At 40.9% G+C, this 16479-nt stretch overlaps 1 protein-coding gene across 5 annotated transcripts in view; it reads right to left on the bottom strand.

Annotated features, from left to right (window-relative positions):
• SEC24B (SEC24 homolog B, COPII coat complex component) overlaps positions 1-15904 on the bottom strand; it is an 84735-nt gene extending 68831 nt beyond the window's left edge. For all 5 annotated transcript variants that reach the window (XR_005833858.1, XM_040626222.1, XM_040626223.1 and 2 more), the window contains exon 1: positions 15632-15904. Coding sequence is in view for 4 of the 5 variants with exons in the window: in XM_040626222.1 (XP_040482156.1) it covers positions 15632-15758 (127 nt within the window). In the remaining variant the exon portion in view is untranslated. The remainder of the gene's footprint in view (positions 1-15631) is intronic.
• Positions 15905-16479: the final 575 nt, after the last annotated feature.

Genomic DNA, 16479 nt, shown 5'->3' with positions numbered 1-16479 from the left:
TTGTGTTCCCTCTCTCCCTCTATCAAATAAATAAATAAAATCTTAAAATAAAATAAAATAAAATAAATTAGATAACTCTTGTAACTTTATTAGGCTATAATACCAAAACTAATATTAAAGTTTTATTTCTTCTGCATACTCTAATACCAAGCCTGGCAAATATTACAAATACAGAAGTTATATAAACCTATGCTCTTTTATTTTTAACACAATCTGTAGAGTAAATTATGGGCATTTCATTAGTATTAGCAGTTTCATTTGCCTGTATTTCCTATAATTCTCTCAGTAACTGTGGTAGTTTTAAAACATGGTCCCCAAATTCTTTGATACTATGCTGATTAAAGGGTGAAATCTGGGGCGCCTGGGTGGCACAGCGGTTAAGCGTCTGCCTTCGGCTCAGGGCGTGATCCCGGCGTTATGGGATCGAGCCCCACATCAGGCTCCTCTGCTGGGAGCCTGCTTCTTCCTCTCCCACTCCCCCTGCTTGTGTTCCCTCTCTCGCTGGCTGTCTGTATCCTGTCAAATAAATAAATAAAATCTTTAAAAAAAAAAAAAATAAAGGGTGAAATCTGTCTACTTCTGTTGAATTTGAGCAGGCTTATAAGAGCTTCCACCAGTAAAGACTGACAGAAGCGAAGCTGCGTGACTTCCCTGTTGGTCACAGACAATTCAGTCTCTATGTTGTTTGATGGAACATTTGCATGTGGATCCCTGAACAGCTGGATATGTAGGAAGTTCAATTATTCCACAGCTGCTATGGTCTGGGGAAGTCAAACCACATGGAGCCGTCCCTTTAGGCACTCAGGTTTAAAGTTCGAGTTTTTGAGGCATTCTAGCCCGGGTGCCAGCCATGTGAATAAATGAGCCTTCCAGATCACTTCAAAGTTCAGCCATCAAAACACCTTTGAGTCTTCCAAGCTGAGGCCCTACACATCATAGAGCAGAGAAAAGCCATTTTGGACTCTGCTCTGTGCAAATTACTGATCAACAGAATCTGTGAGAATAAAATATTTGTTTTAACCATTAGTTTTGGAATAATCTGTCATGTAGCAATAGTAACTGAAAGCAACAACTAATTACTATTTTTAAGAGTTCAGAATCCAGGGATGCCTGGGTGGCTCAGTTGGTTAAGCGTCTGCCTTAGACTCAGGTCATGATCCCAGAGACGTGGGATCAAGTCCCACATCGGGCTCCTCGCTCAGCAGGGAGCCTGCTTCTCCCTCTGCCTGGCGCTCCCCATGTTTGTGTGCTCTCTCTGACAAATAAATAAATAAAATCTTAAAAAAAAAAAAGTTCAGAATCCAGATTCTAAAACTGAAAGACATCCATCTTTACCTAACATATTCTTAAAAGTCCAGACAACATAGTTTCAATAAGTCTTACAAAAGAAAATGTTATCTTCAAATAAGTTAAACATAATATGTGTGTATATATATACACAGAACACACTAAGTTGTCCTATTCTGTTAGAAAAATAGTTCCTTCCTAGAATATATTATTTGAGAGCTATAAAGCTTAAGTAAAATACAGAAAAAAAAACTGAATCAGGTACACCAGGAAAGAAAGAAAGATTAAAAACAACTAAGGGCTGAAAACTGGATCTATCACAAGAGGGAAAAACACCTGGCACTATATACATGTGCTAGAGACCTGCACTACCCAGTACAGAAGCCAGTAGTGACACGTGGCTGTTGCATCTAGAATACAGCTGATCTGAACTGAGAAGTGCTTTAAGTTTATACACACTGGATTTTAAAAAAACAATATGAAAAAAGTAAGATATCTCAGTAATTTTTTAATATTGAATACCTGTTAAAATGACAATGTTTTATATATTGTGATAACTGGATAAACTGAAATTGATTTCAGTTTTTTGCTATTTTAATTTGCTCTTTATATATTGTGATATATGATAAACTGAAATTGATTTTACTTCTTTTTGCTATTTAAAATTACATGTGCAGCTTAACATTAAATTACTACTGAATATAACTATAAGACAGAAGAAAACAAAGAGAAAGGAGAATATCAGTATGTATGGAATGCTTTCAACCTAGGCCTAAACATTTAAGCTGGACATTAGTAGAAACATTAATTATAGAAGTATTTTGAGGTACTACCAAATTTCATTAATGCTACTGATTTCTAAAGAAAACAAAAATAACTGGCTTCCTGGGATAATTTAGATGCACATCTTTTTTTGGATTCAAAATGATTCTGCAGCATACAAGACTGCTGGTATTTTAATACTTCTAAAAAGTAGAGAGAGACAAAGGCTGTGGAGGAAAGGATAAACTAGTTATATATGTGGATGGTCAAATTTTTGAAAAATAACTCTAGAAGTATTTTTCTTATTATAAATTTTATATATAGTCATTGCAAAAAGAGGTACAGGAAATTATCAAATAAAAATCATCCATAATCTTATTACCTGCGATAACTGCTATCAATATTCTGATGCATAGCTACCCAATAATTTCTTTTTGGATTTATCTAATTAATTTAGTTAAACAAAAGTAGAATTATAATGTACATTTTTTAGTGATTTGTTTATGTAGCCTGACTTGAATATCTTTCCATCATGATTTTTAAATGTCTGAATAATATCCATTATATAGATTTACCGTATTTTAATCACTTTTCTATTAACGGCCATTTAGGTTGTTTTCCATTTTTTAAAAAACATTAAACCACACGATGATAAATATATTTGTAGGTAAGTCTGTGTGTTCATTCAACTTACTTTTCTGGAAGTTATTTCCTGTCAGTTACAATTGTTGGGTCAAGTCCCTAGCTAGCAGCTTAACTGTACAGACAAAGGCGACACACTGAGATGCCCAGTAAAAAAAAAAAAAAAACAGGCAGAGACCAGAATCAAAGTGGTCCCAAAAGTTGAATTTAGCAGACAAAGGAGGCTTCAAAGCAGCTATTATAAACATATTCAAAACAAGAAAATATATTCAAAGAATTGAAAAAAATCATCAGTAAATGAACAGATGATATCAAAACAGAAATGAAAACTATTTTGAGAATCAAAATATTCAAAATAAAGCTGAAATAAACATGCTAGATGGTTTCAACAGTATGGCATAAGAAAGAATCAATGAACCTGAAAACTAATCAATAAAATGATTCAGTTTTGGGGTGCCTGGCTGGCTCAGTCGGTAGAGCATGAGACTCTTGATCTTGGGGTTATGAGTTTAAGCCCCACATTGGGTGTAGAGCTGACTCAAAAATTAATAATAAATAAATACAATGACCCAATTAAAAAAAGCAGAGAAGACTGAAGGAAAAGAACCCTGAGCAACAACATGAAGCAGTCTAACATTTATGTGACTAAGAAGGGTAGTAGGTTGAACAGTGGCCTCCCAAAAGAGACATCCACATCCTAATCCCCAGAATGTGTAAAAATGATTTTATATGGAAAAGGATGAATATTATCTTTTATGACAGAAGACATGACTAAGTTAAGGATCTTGAGATTATGTGAGTGAGTCCTAAATGCGATCACATGTATCTTTATAAGATGCACATGAAGAGAAGACATACACACCAAAGAAAAGGCAATTGACAGGATAAAGCAGAGTGCTGCAGCCAAAATACAGGGAATGTCAACAGCCAACCAAAAGCTGGAAGAGACAAGGAAAAGATTCTCCCTTACAGAGAGAACGTGGCCCTGTCAAACACCTGAATTTCACACTTCTGGTCTCCAGAACCAGAAGAGAACACATTCTGTTGTTTTAGGCTACCCAGTTTGTGGTACTTGGTTATAGCCAACCCAGGAAACTCATACAGCAAGGATACAGAACAGCAATTCTCAAAAGTGTAGTACATAGAACCCTGATAATACTGGAGACTCCTGGAGGACCCACAGATAAAAACTACTTTCGTAATAGTATTAAAGTACTTGCCTTCTTTACTATGTTGACATTTGTACTAACGTCACAAAAGCGATGACGGGTAACATGCTGGTCCTGTGGCATAAACTGAAGCAATGACACCAAGCAACACTAGTAATTACCATATTCTTCACTACCAGGCACGCTCACAGTAAAAAAAATAAATAAAAAAAATTTTAAAAAGCCACTCCCCTATTCAACAATGTTCAGGGTTTACTAGCTATTTTAGTAAGGCAGTAAGGAGAAATAAACAGCATACAGATTGGAAAAGAAGAAATAAAATGATATTTACAGAATGACAGGATTTAAAAAAGGAAGAAAAAGAAAGAAGAAAAGTCTGGAACCAATAATAAGTGAGTTTATCAAAGTCACCAGATAAAAGGTCAGTACGTAAGAGTCAAATGCACTTCTCAAACTCAATAAAGAACAAATAGGATTTACAATTTTTTAAAAACAATACTATTTATAATATTACAAAAAAGTACTTAAAATATAAATCTAATGAAATATATGAAGGACCTATATGCTGAAAACTACAAAACACTGATAAAAGAAATCTAGGATTTCTTTAAATAAATGGAATGATATACCATATTTGTGGACTGAAAGACTTGGTATTAAGATATAAATTATCTCAGTTTTTACCTGTAAGTTTGATGTAATCCCGATACAAATACCAATAGCCTCTTTTATAGATATCAACAAGCTGATTCTAAAATTCCTATGGAAAGCCAAAGGTACTAAAATCTCAAACAAAAACAAAAACTCTGAAAAAGCACAGTTGGAGGACTCATATTACCCAATTCAAGGCTTGCATTATATACTATAATAATCAAGAAAGTGTGGTACCAGTGAAAGGACAGTCACGCAGAACATAATGAAAAAGTCTGGAAATAGAGCCACAAAAATACATCCAATACTGATTTTTGACAATGATGTCAAGTCAATTCATTGATCTGATAATCAATTGAATTGACAGTATTTTCAACAAATGCTGCTGCGATAGTCCATATTCAAAAAATGAACCTCACCACGTCTCAGGTCTTAAGCAAAATTTAAGACTAAGAAACTGTCACAGATCAGAGGAGACTAAGGACACATGACAACTAAATGCAACAGTATATCCTGGACTGTATCCACGAACAGAAAAAAAAATGGTGGAAATGGTATAGTTTAGCTAATGGTATTTCAGCAATGTTAATTTCCTAGTTTTGATAAGTGTACCATGGTTTTGTAAGATGTTAGTTAAGACACGAGAAGATGTAATACTTAAGAGGAAGCTGACTGAAGAACGATGCGTTTTCTGTACTACCTCTGCATCACTTCTGCAAATCCAAAATTATTACAAAATAAGTTTTTAAAACACTGATGGAAAAAAGTCCTGGCAATGACTTACTAAATTACATGACACAATTTTTTAAAAAGATTTTATTTATTCATTTGAGAGAGTGTGTGCATGCACAATTGAGGGAGAGGGAGGCAGACTCCTTGCAGAGCAGGAGAGGAGGGAGTCTGATGAGGCAGGGGCTCCATCCCAGGACCCCGAGATCACGACCTGAGCGGAAGGCAGACGCATAACTGACTGAGCCACCCAGGCGCCCCTATACATTATTTCTTAGACAAATGACTGCACCACGCATAACCAGAGTGATTTTCCTAAAAGGCAAATCTGGTTATGTTATTTCTTTGCTTAAAGCTAATGGTTTTTCTTCCAAATTCTTTAACATAATCTGTAAGACAATGCAAGCTACAATAATCCCTCCCCCACCTCAAATGTCCATGTCCTAATCACCAGAACATGTGGATATGATAGGTTACACGGCAAAAGGAGTTGAGGTTGCAGACTGTATTAGGATTGTTAATCAGCTGACCTTAAAATTGGAAGAAAAGCCTCGATTACCTAGGTGAGTTCAATGTAATCACAAGAGTCCTTCGAGTAGAAGAGGGAAGCAGAAGAGAGTCAGGGAGATGGGACTACAGAAGATCCTCAGAGATGAAGCCAGATGTTGCTGGCTTTGAAGACAGAAAGAGGGGAACATGAATCAAGGAATGCGAGCAGCCTCTAGAAGTGGGAAAAGGCAAAGAAATGGATACTCTCCCTCAGCCTCTGGGAGGGAGTTCAGCCCTACTGACACCTTGATTTCAGCCCTGTTAGACTTCTACAGATGATGAATTCATGTTATTATAAGCCACGAATCTGTGGTAAATTTGTTACAGCAGCAAAGAGAAAATGAACGCAAAGGCCCTTTGTGATCTGACCCCTGCTCACCTCTTCTGCTTTACTGCTCACCACTCTTTCTCACAGTGATTTTCAACAGGTGTATCTTAATATACGGCTCGACTACCAGTCATTCACATGGGTCTATCAAAGTTTGACCAGTATATAAAATGCAATTTTGCTAAACTAAAGGTGCCTATTGTTAGGTCAAAGAGTCGCAGAATGATGGCCTAGTAGGAAGGGAGCAAAGAGGCCACAGCACAACATCAGGAAAGAGTACACACTAGAGCTTTACCTCAAAGGGCCGTCAAAGGGGTTGGGTGAGCGCAGAGTACAGTTAAGTTGCCTTGTAAAGGCTTCTGAAGGGGATCAAATAAACATGTGATACCTTTCTGAAATTTGTTTTAAGATACAGATGTCTAAAGTTTAATTCCTTCAAGAATGCCACCAACTAAAATTTTAGCACTAAGGTAGCCATGACTATGAAAAGGCTGGGAACCACTGTTCCCACACACACTCTGACCATATTAAATTTTTCTTAGGCCACGTCTGTTCACCTCTGACCCTTCACACAGGCTCTTCCCTGTACCTGGAACCTTCAAAAATTCCCTCGTCCCCCTTCATCTGATCACCTCTCACTTGTTCTTCAGATCTCAGTTTAGCTCTTCTTCTAGAAAACATGTGCTAACCGTACAAGTGAATGCCTACTTAATGTTGCATCTACAGTATCTTGGACCACAAAGATAGCACTTTTCACACGGTACTCTAATTGGCTGCAAACTCTCTAAGTGAAAAACCAGTCTAGCTTGCTCTCTAAGCTCTATCATATTCCTAAAGCTCAGCATAGTGCCTGGCTCATGGAAACCATTCCTATATTTTTGGGGTGGGGGGAAGAAGCCTAGCAAATAATCATCAAATATTTCTGTATCAGGCATTTCCCTCATCATGATGTATCAACAAGGGCTACATGATTGGGGCGCCTGGGTGGCACAGCGGTTAAGCGTCTGCCTTCGGCTCAGGGTGTGATCCCGGCGTTATGGGATCGAGCCCCACATCAGGCTCCTCCACTGGGAGCCTGCTTCTTCCTCTCCCACTCCCCCTGCTTGTGTTCCCTCTCTCGCTGGCTGTCTCTATCTCTGTCGAATAAATAAATAAAATCTTTAAAAAAAACAAAACAAAAACAAAAAACAAGGGCTACATGATAAGTAAAAAGCCAGAACACAAAACTTCAAGAGCTTTCACTACTTAAAGCAATTTATACTCTAGTACAACAACAGATACATAGATCTGAATTTTTTCATGTGTCATTTTACACATTTTACTCTGTATTAATTCAAGTATAAGAACATCATTTGAAACAAAAGGAAATAACATTGTGTATTTCATTACCTCTAAGGCGTTTTGATGCTGCCCCTTGTTAAACTTACCAGGTATATTAGCTTCTGCTACTGTAACAAATTGCCACAAATTTAGTGGCTTAAAACAACACAAATTTACTATGCTACAATTCTGGAGGTCAGAAGCCCAAACTCAGTTCACTGAACTAAGTCAAAGTGTCATGGGCAGAGATGACTCCTTCTGAGGCTCCAAAAGAGAACATTTCCTTGCTTTTTTCAGCTTCTAGTGGATACCTGCATTCTTTGGCTTATGGCCCCTTCATCCATCTTCAAAGCACATTACTCCTACCCCTGCTTCTGTGGTCACATTACTTTCTCTGCTGGCTGACTCCTCCTGATTCCCACTTAACAGGTCTGGTGATTATATCAGGCCCACCCAGATCCAGGATAATATTCCTAATTCTTTTTTTTTAAAATTTAATTTATTTTATTTTTTAAAAAAGATTTTATTTATTCATTTGTCAGAGAGAGAGCGCGCGCACAAGCAGGGGGAGCAGCAGGCAGAGGGAGAAGCAGGCTCCCCGCTGAGAAAGGAGCCCAATGAGGGACTCGATCCAGGACCCTGGGATCATGACCCAAGCTGAAGGCAGACGCTTAACCAACTAATCCACAAGCCACCCAGGCGTACCAATAGCCCCAATTCTTAATCGTAGCTGCAAAGGTTTCATAGATCAGGACGGAAACATATCAGAGGGCCATTACTCAGCTCACCACATAGCTGTCAATGGCAGGTTTTCACACAGCTATACCATAACTTCTATAGTTTCAGTAAAGCCAATTTTAAAATTTCACCAATTCTAAGACGCCCCCAAATTCAGAGATAAAAATGTGAAAAAAAGTGTCTTAGAATCAATGAAGTAATATAATTACTGCATCCACCAAATGGCTTAACTCAGTGACTCACAAAAAGAGCATTGACAAATCACTGAAAAACAGGAAAACTCAGGTTATATATAATCTCTGAAAAGTTTCTACATTCTTAGCCTCAAGTGAGGTATGTCTGTGTAAAAAAGGAAACTGATTATTCTAACACATTATCTACTCACTGGTACCAATCTGACTTGAGAAGTAAACAAAAGATTTTTAATAAATATACCTTTTAATGGAGGTGCTTATCTACCCAAAGGATCTATCTGCCTCAGGGACATAATCTCCTTCCAGAGACTAGATTCCCACCAAAGGAAAATTTATTCTATTCTTGCTGTAAGCAAGCCAGACATGAAAATTCATATTTACAAGGTAAATATTTTATGGCATGTCTAGTCCCTATACATTTATTAAAAAAGTTAATCATAAGCTCTCTTTAAATAAACGAGTTTCTTCATCCTCTCCTTTGTCAGAGAAGTAACATTTTTAATATCAAGAATATTTGTTTCATTAGTCTTTTTCTGAATCACATTTCAATTTAAAGTTTTTTTTTTTTTTCATTATCTTTAAAAGAACATCAAGGTCAGCAAGTGCAAGCTCCTCTATCCTACAGAGACACATTCATACAAACTTAGAGAGACAGAATCAGATATAAGAACGTAATTTATTCATCACTAAACTACCAAGAAATAGGTCAATATTCAGCCACTAATGCATTTTAACAATCACTCTTGTTAAAATATTTCTGAACCATGGGGCGCCTGAGTGGCTCAGTCGTTAAGCGTCTGCCTTCAGCTCAGGGCATGATCCCAGAGTTCTGGGTTCGAGACCCATATCAGTCTCCTTTGCTGGGAGCCTGCTTCTTCCTCTCCCACTCCCCCTGCTTGTGTTTCCTCTCTCTCTGGCTGTCTCTCTCTCTCTGTCAAATAAATAAATAAAATCTTAAAAAAAAAAAAAAAAATCCTGAACCAGCTGGTAAATAGCACACAGCCCTGACCTGCTTCCCTGTTAAACCCCACAATGCTGGTCCCTTGCCCAGACCTCCTCATGATCCAGCAACTAAAAGACTAATAATGCCTGGCACATTATGGGCTTACAACTCTCTTGTCAAGGCTGGTATCCATTCAGTCATCAGTATACACAGGACTGATTACTGAATATTTTGGATATAGGACCTCTGACAATGTTGCTAATATATAAATTTTTTACAAGCATAAAAAATATATGACCACCACACCCCCTAAAGAAATCTGCAATTAGAAGTCCTAGTGATTTTAGGGGTGCCTGGGTGGCACAGCGGTTAAGCGCCTGCCTTCGGCTCAGGGTGTGATCCCAGCGTTCTGGGATCGAGCCCCACATCAGGCTCCTCCACTATGAGCCTGCTTCTTCCTCTCCCACTCCCCCTGCTTGTGTTCCCTCTCTCGCTGGCTATCTTTGTTAAATAAATAAATAAAATCTTAAAAAAAAAAAAAAAAGAAGTCCTAGTGATTTTAAAAATGAGGAATTCCTAGGGCGCTTGGGTGCCTCAGTAGGTTGAGCATCCAACTCTTGATTTCGGCTCAGGTCATGATCTCAGGGTTAAATTACATAAGAATTATAGAGAAATGACTGAATAGAAATGTACCAGAATGTTAATGGTGACTGACCCCAGATAGTGGAATTACAATGATTTTTTTTTTTAAAGATTTTATTTATTTATGTGACAGAGAGACAGCCAGCGAGAGAGGGAACACAGCAGGGGGAGTGGGAGAGGAAGAAGCAGGCTCATAGCGGAAGAGCCTGATGTGGGACTCGATCCGGGATCACCAGGATCACGCCCTGAGCTGAAGGCAGACGCTTTAACGACTGCGCTACCCAGGCGCCCCTGGATTATTCTTTTCTAATGGAAGACTAATAGTTACAAAAGTTAACTGTCTGAGCCATGGCTGGCAGACAGAGCCTACAGACAGACACAGCCTATCTGACCACTTGGATGAAATCTCACTGCATTAAGTCCATCAGTTTGCCCCTTTGGCTGCCATAATAATGAGTGTTAAGAGTAAAGGGACCAAAAGAAAACCGATACCGGTTGAGAACCTACTACACACGAGATACTTTGCTTTTCTCTACACAATCTTACATAATCTTTATAACAATCCAGTGAAGTATCACTATCATCATTTTACAGACAAATGGGGACATGCAAGGTCACTAATTTATACAGATTCAAATAACTGGTAAGTAGTGAAGAAGCCAGGCATTGCAGGTTCCAAAGCTCATTTCACAATACCTGTTTCTCAGAAATACTAGGAAAAACAAGCAAGTTAAGACTTGGCCATTGGCTTAGGCAAGGCATTTTACTACTCCCTCTCGCCTCCCTACTTCATCCTGCTTTTCCTTGGTTCCTATAACAAGCAGCTTCCAGCAGAGAATTTTAGAAAACTTGAAACAAATTAAATCCACCTTCCCACAAGCCAGCTAGCTGAGGTAGTTGGGCCATTAGAGGGAACCTTCCAAGAGTAGATCTGTTGGAGAGAGGAAGGGCTGGGCAGTGGAAGAAAACAATAAAAGACGGAAACAGTGATCGAGCCTTAAATACAGGAAAGGATAAGGAGAGCTGGCCATACACAGATCCTTTCAGGGGCCAGTCTTCAAAAACAATAGTGAATACGAAGCCAAGTTCACTTACTCAGCTGAGTGCCTAACTGCCTGCTGCCACTGGGAATATGATGAGGAAACTCATACAGTCACTGCCATCTGAAGATTTACATCCTGGTGTTCTGAAGGAGATGGAGTGTAGGGGACTCTCATTTGCTAAGTATCTCATTTTGCTAAGCACCAGGTACTTTAAAAATAGTAACTCATTTAATATAATTCTCTCAACAACTCTAGAAGGAAGGTATTATTATTCCCTTAAGCTCCGAGATGTTAAGTAATTACCTCTACAAAACCTGGAGCTGTATCAAAGCCGACAACCACTTCACTAGCCCACACCTTCTGACAATTCTGAATATAACATGATCTGCTCTCACATGCAGGGCTGACTGTGAAGATGCTCTCATTTCTAGGAAAGTCCATTGAAGACTGGCTCAAAAATGTGTCCTATTTCAACATCTTTAAGCATCTAATACTTCAGGGTTTATAGATAATTAGAAAAATGAAGTTAGGTGAAATACTATAATCAGTGGCAATGAACGGCGTTTACAAAAATTATTACAGATATAATCTCAGAAACCTGGGGGGGAGGGAGTGGAGTGGGAGTTAAGACACCGCAAATAACTAATGCAATACATGCAGCATTGAAAAATAAAATTTAAACCCAGATAAAAGACACTTATTTATATAAGGAATAACTTTTAAGATTTTCAAGATATTAATCAGCTTAGAAGGAAATGATGTATCCAGATGGTTACATTACACCATGGCAGTATCTTCACCAGAGGACCTGACGCTTCTGCTCAGCTAGAAAGGAAGACTAGAAACCTGAGACACTGATTCTGCTCTGATCAAAAGGAACTTACTTCAGACACACTAGGGAGGTTTTTATCCTTTTAAATTTTGCATGTGCTCTCAAAGCTGAAGGGTTTCCTATAACTGACCAGATAGTACTGCTGAGTGAATGGTATGTTTATATCTTCATAATGGATCCCAATAATTTCCATTACTAACTAACTCATCTTTCTCACATTACTGGCAACTGAAATGATAAACTGCCAGTAGTATCACTCCTGGAAAAGGCATATGGAAGGAAGAAAATACATTTTCATTTGAAAATGAGAACCATTTGCTTCCTAAAAGTATAATTAAGCAGTAGTGGTTTACTGTTAAATCTGAGTGCCCTCCCCCCCCAAAAAAACCTTTTAAAATATCTTTCAATTTAAGTCAACTGGGAGAAACTTTGGAATTATACCATCATATTACCAGGATATTATTTCACCCAGTCTTCCCTTCTTTGAGGACTGGGCTTTGGAGAGACTCCCAAAAGGCAGAGTAGAAGCTGGAAAATATCCAACTAACACTTCAGATGGAAATACAAATAATTCTAAAAGCTGCCAGTGAAAAACTGAAGTATAGAAACACAAGTACACAAAAGGAAGTTCAAGAGAAGTATGTCACAGACTCAAAGAAGTCAAACTGTATCTTCAAATGACTGGGGAAAAGCATGTGAGCAGTTAAACCTAGAAAACAAAGTGATAATGAAGTCTCAGTTTTCTGCCTATTCCCTACCCTTTGCAAAAATATATCAAAGTCTTTAAAAAGACCTTCTACAGTCTCCTAATAGAGATCTGGGCTTGGAATTAGGAAGACTGAATTGGGACTTGATGTAACAAATGTTTAATGAATACCTGAATATACAGCAGTGACAAGAGAGACAAAACTGCTACCCTCACAAAGGTTACACAGGAATTGGTGAAAATCATACACCTAACCTTTCCGAATCTTGATTTCATCTATAAAATTGGAGAAGTGGACCAGGTGTTTTTCAGACTGCACTCCCAAAATACCTGAACCTCTACCTCTATTTTAACCATTAACAGCTTTGCTTTTTTTCTGATTTCTCCATCAGTGCTCTATCCACTACTTCCTTTGGAAAAATAAATGTTTTTTAAAATGTTGGATAACTACTAAAATAAGCAACCTCTAGATACCATTCCAGTTTAACAATTCGGTCTGCTGTAATGTTTCATACGCACACTTCTGACCTGTTTCTTTTCACCACGTCTGGAATTCCATAGAGACACATTAAAAGGCAAACTATTTCATGCAGGGCTAAAGAATAAACCAAAACCCCAAAGGACTGCTTAATCTTTATCTATAAATGCCAACACAATGTAGCAAAAATTTTTTTCTAAGACTAGCAAAAAAACAAAAACAGATTTGATCTCGTTACTTCTCTACTTAAGCTACTTCCTTCCACAAAAACAACAAAAAAATTGGCCCTAGTTCTTTATCTTTTTTTAATTGAGGTATAATTGACATACGCTCTATTACTTTCCAGTATGCAACATAATGATTCAATATTTGTATAAATTACAAAATGATCACTAGAATAAGTCTAGTTAACGTCTGTCACCACACATTAATTACAGATTTTTTTCCTTGTGATGAGAACTGGTAAAATTTACTCTCTTGGCCAAGTTCTTTATATTAATTTCCAAATTCCCAGCAATGACATTTAAAGCCTTTCTGCAACCTGACCCCTTTTTAAGCATTCCTTTCAGATTCAATGCCTTGGGTTCTCCCTATTACCCAGCACACTTCTTTGCCTCTTGACAGCTTAGTTTCTAAACATACCATGCACTTTCACAATTTGAGACTTTTGTTCACGCTGTAACCTCTGCCTCAAGACAGTCTTGCCCTCCTATCCCTACCCACCAAATCCCTCAAGGTCAGAATCAACCCGAATGTCAACAAAATGAAAGTGAATTTAGCGGAAAGGCAGGGATTCTGCTTTCTACTAGGCTAATCTTAGGTACCCAACTGGTAAACATGCAACAAATGCTGAAATGAATTATGTTAAAGTAATGATTACAAACAGTAGAAACAAAGCATCATCACCTATATTTGGCTTCTAAAGTTCTTACAGATTTAATATCCTCATTACAATTGATATCCTGGCATTTCTTGAGCCTTCACAAAATTTGTAAGGCTAAGAGACCTTTTGGCTCTTTAAAAATCATTCACTAACAAAATAATGCATACCCAGAAAGTCAAGAAAAGACAAACCTTGGATCACTGTTAAACATGGGTTTACAATATTCCAAAAGACTTGGAATCTCTTCTTAAATACACATGTGCTAGTTTCTTCACACACAAAACGGTTTAAAAACAAAACAAAAACAACAATTTGTATCAAATTTACAAGGACAAAAACTGCTCAGAAATATCTTTATGTATGTTCAGGACAGGAACACAAAACCTACAACACTGTTCACATTCAAACCCACGCTACTAAACAATGACCACCGGAAGTAAAACATGTAGTATTGACAAGTACTGCTGATCCAAAGGATATTAAGCCTAAAACATCACTTTTATGAAAAAAATCGAACCTCTGATTCTCAGGATAAACGGTATTCATGTTTCAGCATCAGCTGAAAAACTACATAGCGGCTGAACTGATTTGATTTAATACAGCCCAATGAATTTTCATGAACCAACTGGATTAAACAAGTCGGTCCAACAACTGTCTGAAAGTACTAGTGTAGTTTTGTTCTCTTACAAAAACAGGGCATTTTTCTAAAGTATTTCATTACTTTCGAGCATTCTCATCTAAAATACCATCGAGTTTATAACGTGAATTCCCCCTTCCGCGGCCCCATCCACAAACACTCAGATCCCAAAGATTAGGTAATAAATACCCTAGAAATAATCATTTTTCACTTGAACTCCTGCATACTAAAAGCCTACGACCTTAGCATGAAAGCGGCTTTCAAGTTGCACTGGCTGCTGTCTGTACGGAGGCCTTTCTTCCCTCAAAGCGGGGCCAACTCTGGCACGCTGTTGTATTTCCGAAAGTGAAGCCGGGGAAAAAAGCCACGCAGATCTAAAGGTATTCGTTTAAATCCGTTCGACACCTGCTCCCTTTCCAACACCACCAGCGAACTCCAAACGCTAGAGCAGCAGCCGCAGCAGCAAGGACAGATCTTGCGGCCGAACTGGGTCAGGGTTACGGTTACGCTTGTGTTGCATATTTATACCCTTTTGTCTACAAACTTGAGCGCTAACTTAAGTTCCCTTCAAGGCAACGTGCTCGCTGGGCCGCAGAAATCAGAGCAATTTCCCGAGACGGGAAGGGCACACTCCGAGCAGCTCGATGGCTACACCAGGCTTCCCCACACCACGCACTCCGCGGCCTCGGCTTTCCGCCGGCGAAAGGGTCGCTCGGGGCAACTCGCCCGCGCTCAGGTTGGGTATGAGGGTTTTTAAAGAGGACCGCGTCCCCTCCTTTTCCACCTCCCCCACTAACCCCGGGCGCTTTCGGGCCTAGGGTCACATTACGTAAACAGCCCCGGCCCCAGCTTTCCCAGGTCGGCCCCCGCCCCCGCGCCGGGGCGCCCCTCCTCCCCCCCCCCGCGCCCCGCACCCCGCGCCCCTCGCCCCGCCACAGTCTGCCCCCAGCGCGGCCTCCGCCCGGCGCCCCCACCCGGACAGACCCCTTCCCCCCCGCCCCAACGCCCCTCCCGGCCCGGCCCGGTTTGTCCTGAGCGGCCGCGCAGGCTGCCCCGCCAGCGCTAGGCCCCGCGCTCCGCCGGGGCCGCCCGCCTCACCGTTCTGCTGGTGCGGCGCCGGGCCCGGGCCTGCGGGCGCGGCGGCTCCTGAGGCGGCGGCTCCGCCAAGCTTGGGCGGGATCCGGGCGCTGGCGGCCGGATGAGGGGACTCGGCGGGGGCCGACATGACGGCGCTGCTGGCGGCGGCGGCTCCGCTTCGGGGAGGTGGGCGGAGGGAAGGGAAGGCGGGGCCGGAGAGGCGAAAGGAAGAGGAAGGAACGCGCCCGGCGTCACCGAGGGAGTCGCCCGGGACCGCGGGTGCCGGCGCTGCACCGCGGAGCCTCGCTCGGCCGCCGTGGGGGCCGCGACCCTGCTCCCTGGCCCGCCCAGCCCGACCGTGCTACGCGCCCCAAACCCTGAGCGCGGGGCTCCTCGGGTCAGTCCCCGCACCGCGGGCCTTAGGCCGCCGCCGCAACGCCCCCTGCAGGCCGAAGCCCGGCGCTTTCAGGCCCGAGGCGGGGCCCGGGACCGCGGCCTCACCGCCAACCTGGCGGCGACGGCTCCGGCCCAGGCGTAGCCACGGTCGCTTTGAGGCGGGAGGGATGGACCCCGGTAGAAGAAGGAAACCTGGGCCCGCTCCCACCGGTGCGGAGGCTGGGCGCGCGGCGAGCCTGGCCCGGCGGTGCTGGGAAGGGGAATCCGAGAGCCACGGGGTGACATCCGGAGCCGGGGGCCACGCTGCTCCGGACTGACCCCACCCACCCTTCCTCCCTTCCTCGGAGAGAGAACCCCGGGTTTGGTTTTTAATCTTGAATTTTTCCCCCTTGATGTTAATTCTAAAGGCAATATGGCATTCAGGGTCCCTGAATTCCCAGGGAATTCCAATCCTTGGCAAAGGAGGAGGAAAC

This window comes from Ursus maritimus, unplaced genomic scaffold, assembly GCF_017311325.1.
Source record: "Ursus maritimus isolate PB19 unplaced genomic scaffold, ASM1731132v1 scaffold_11, whole genome shotgun sequence".
NCBI classification, from domain to species: domain Eukaryota; kingdom Metazoa; phylum Chordata; class Mammalia; order Carnivora; family Ursidae; genus Ursus; species Ursus maritimus.
This window is presented reverse-complemented; position numbering and strand designations above follow the sequence as displayed.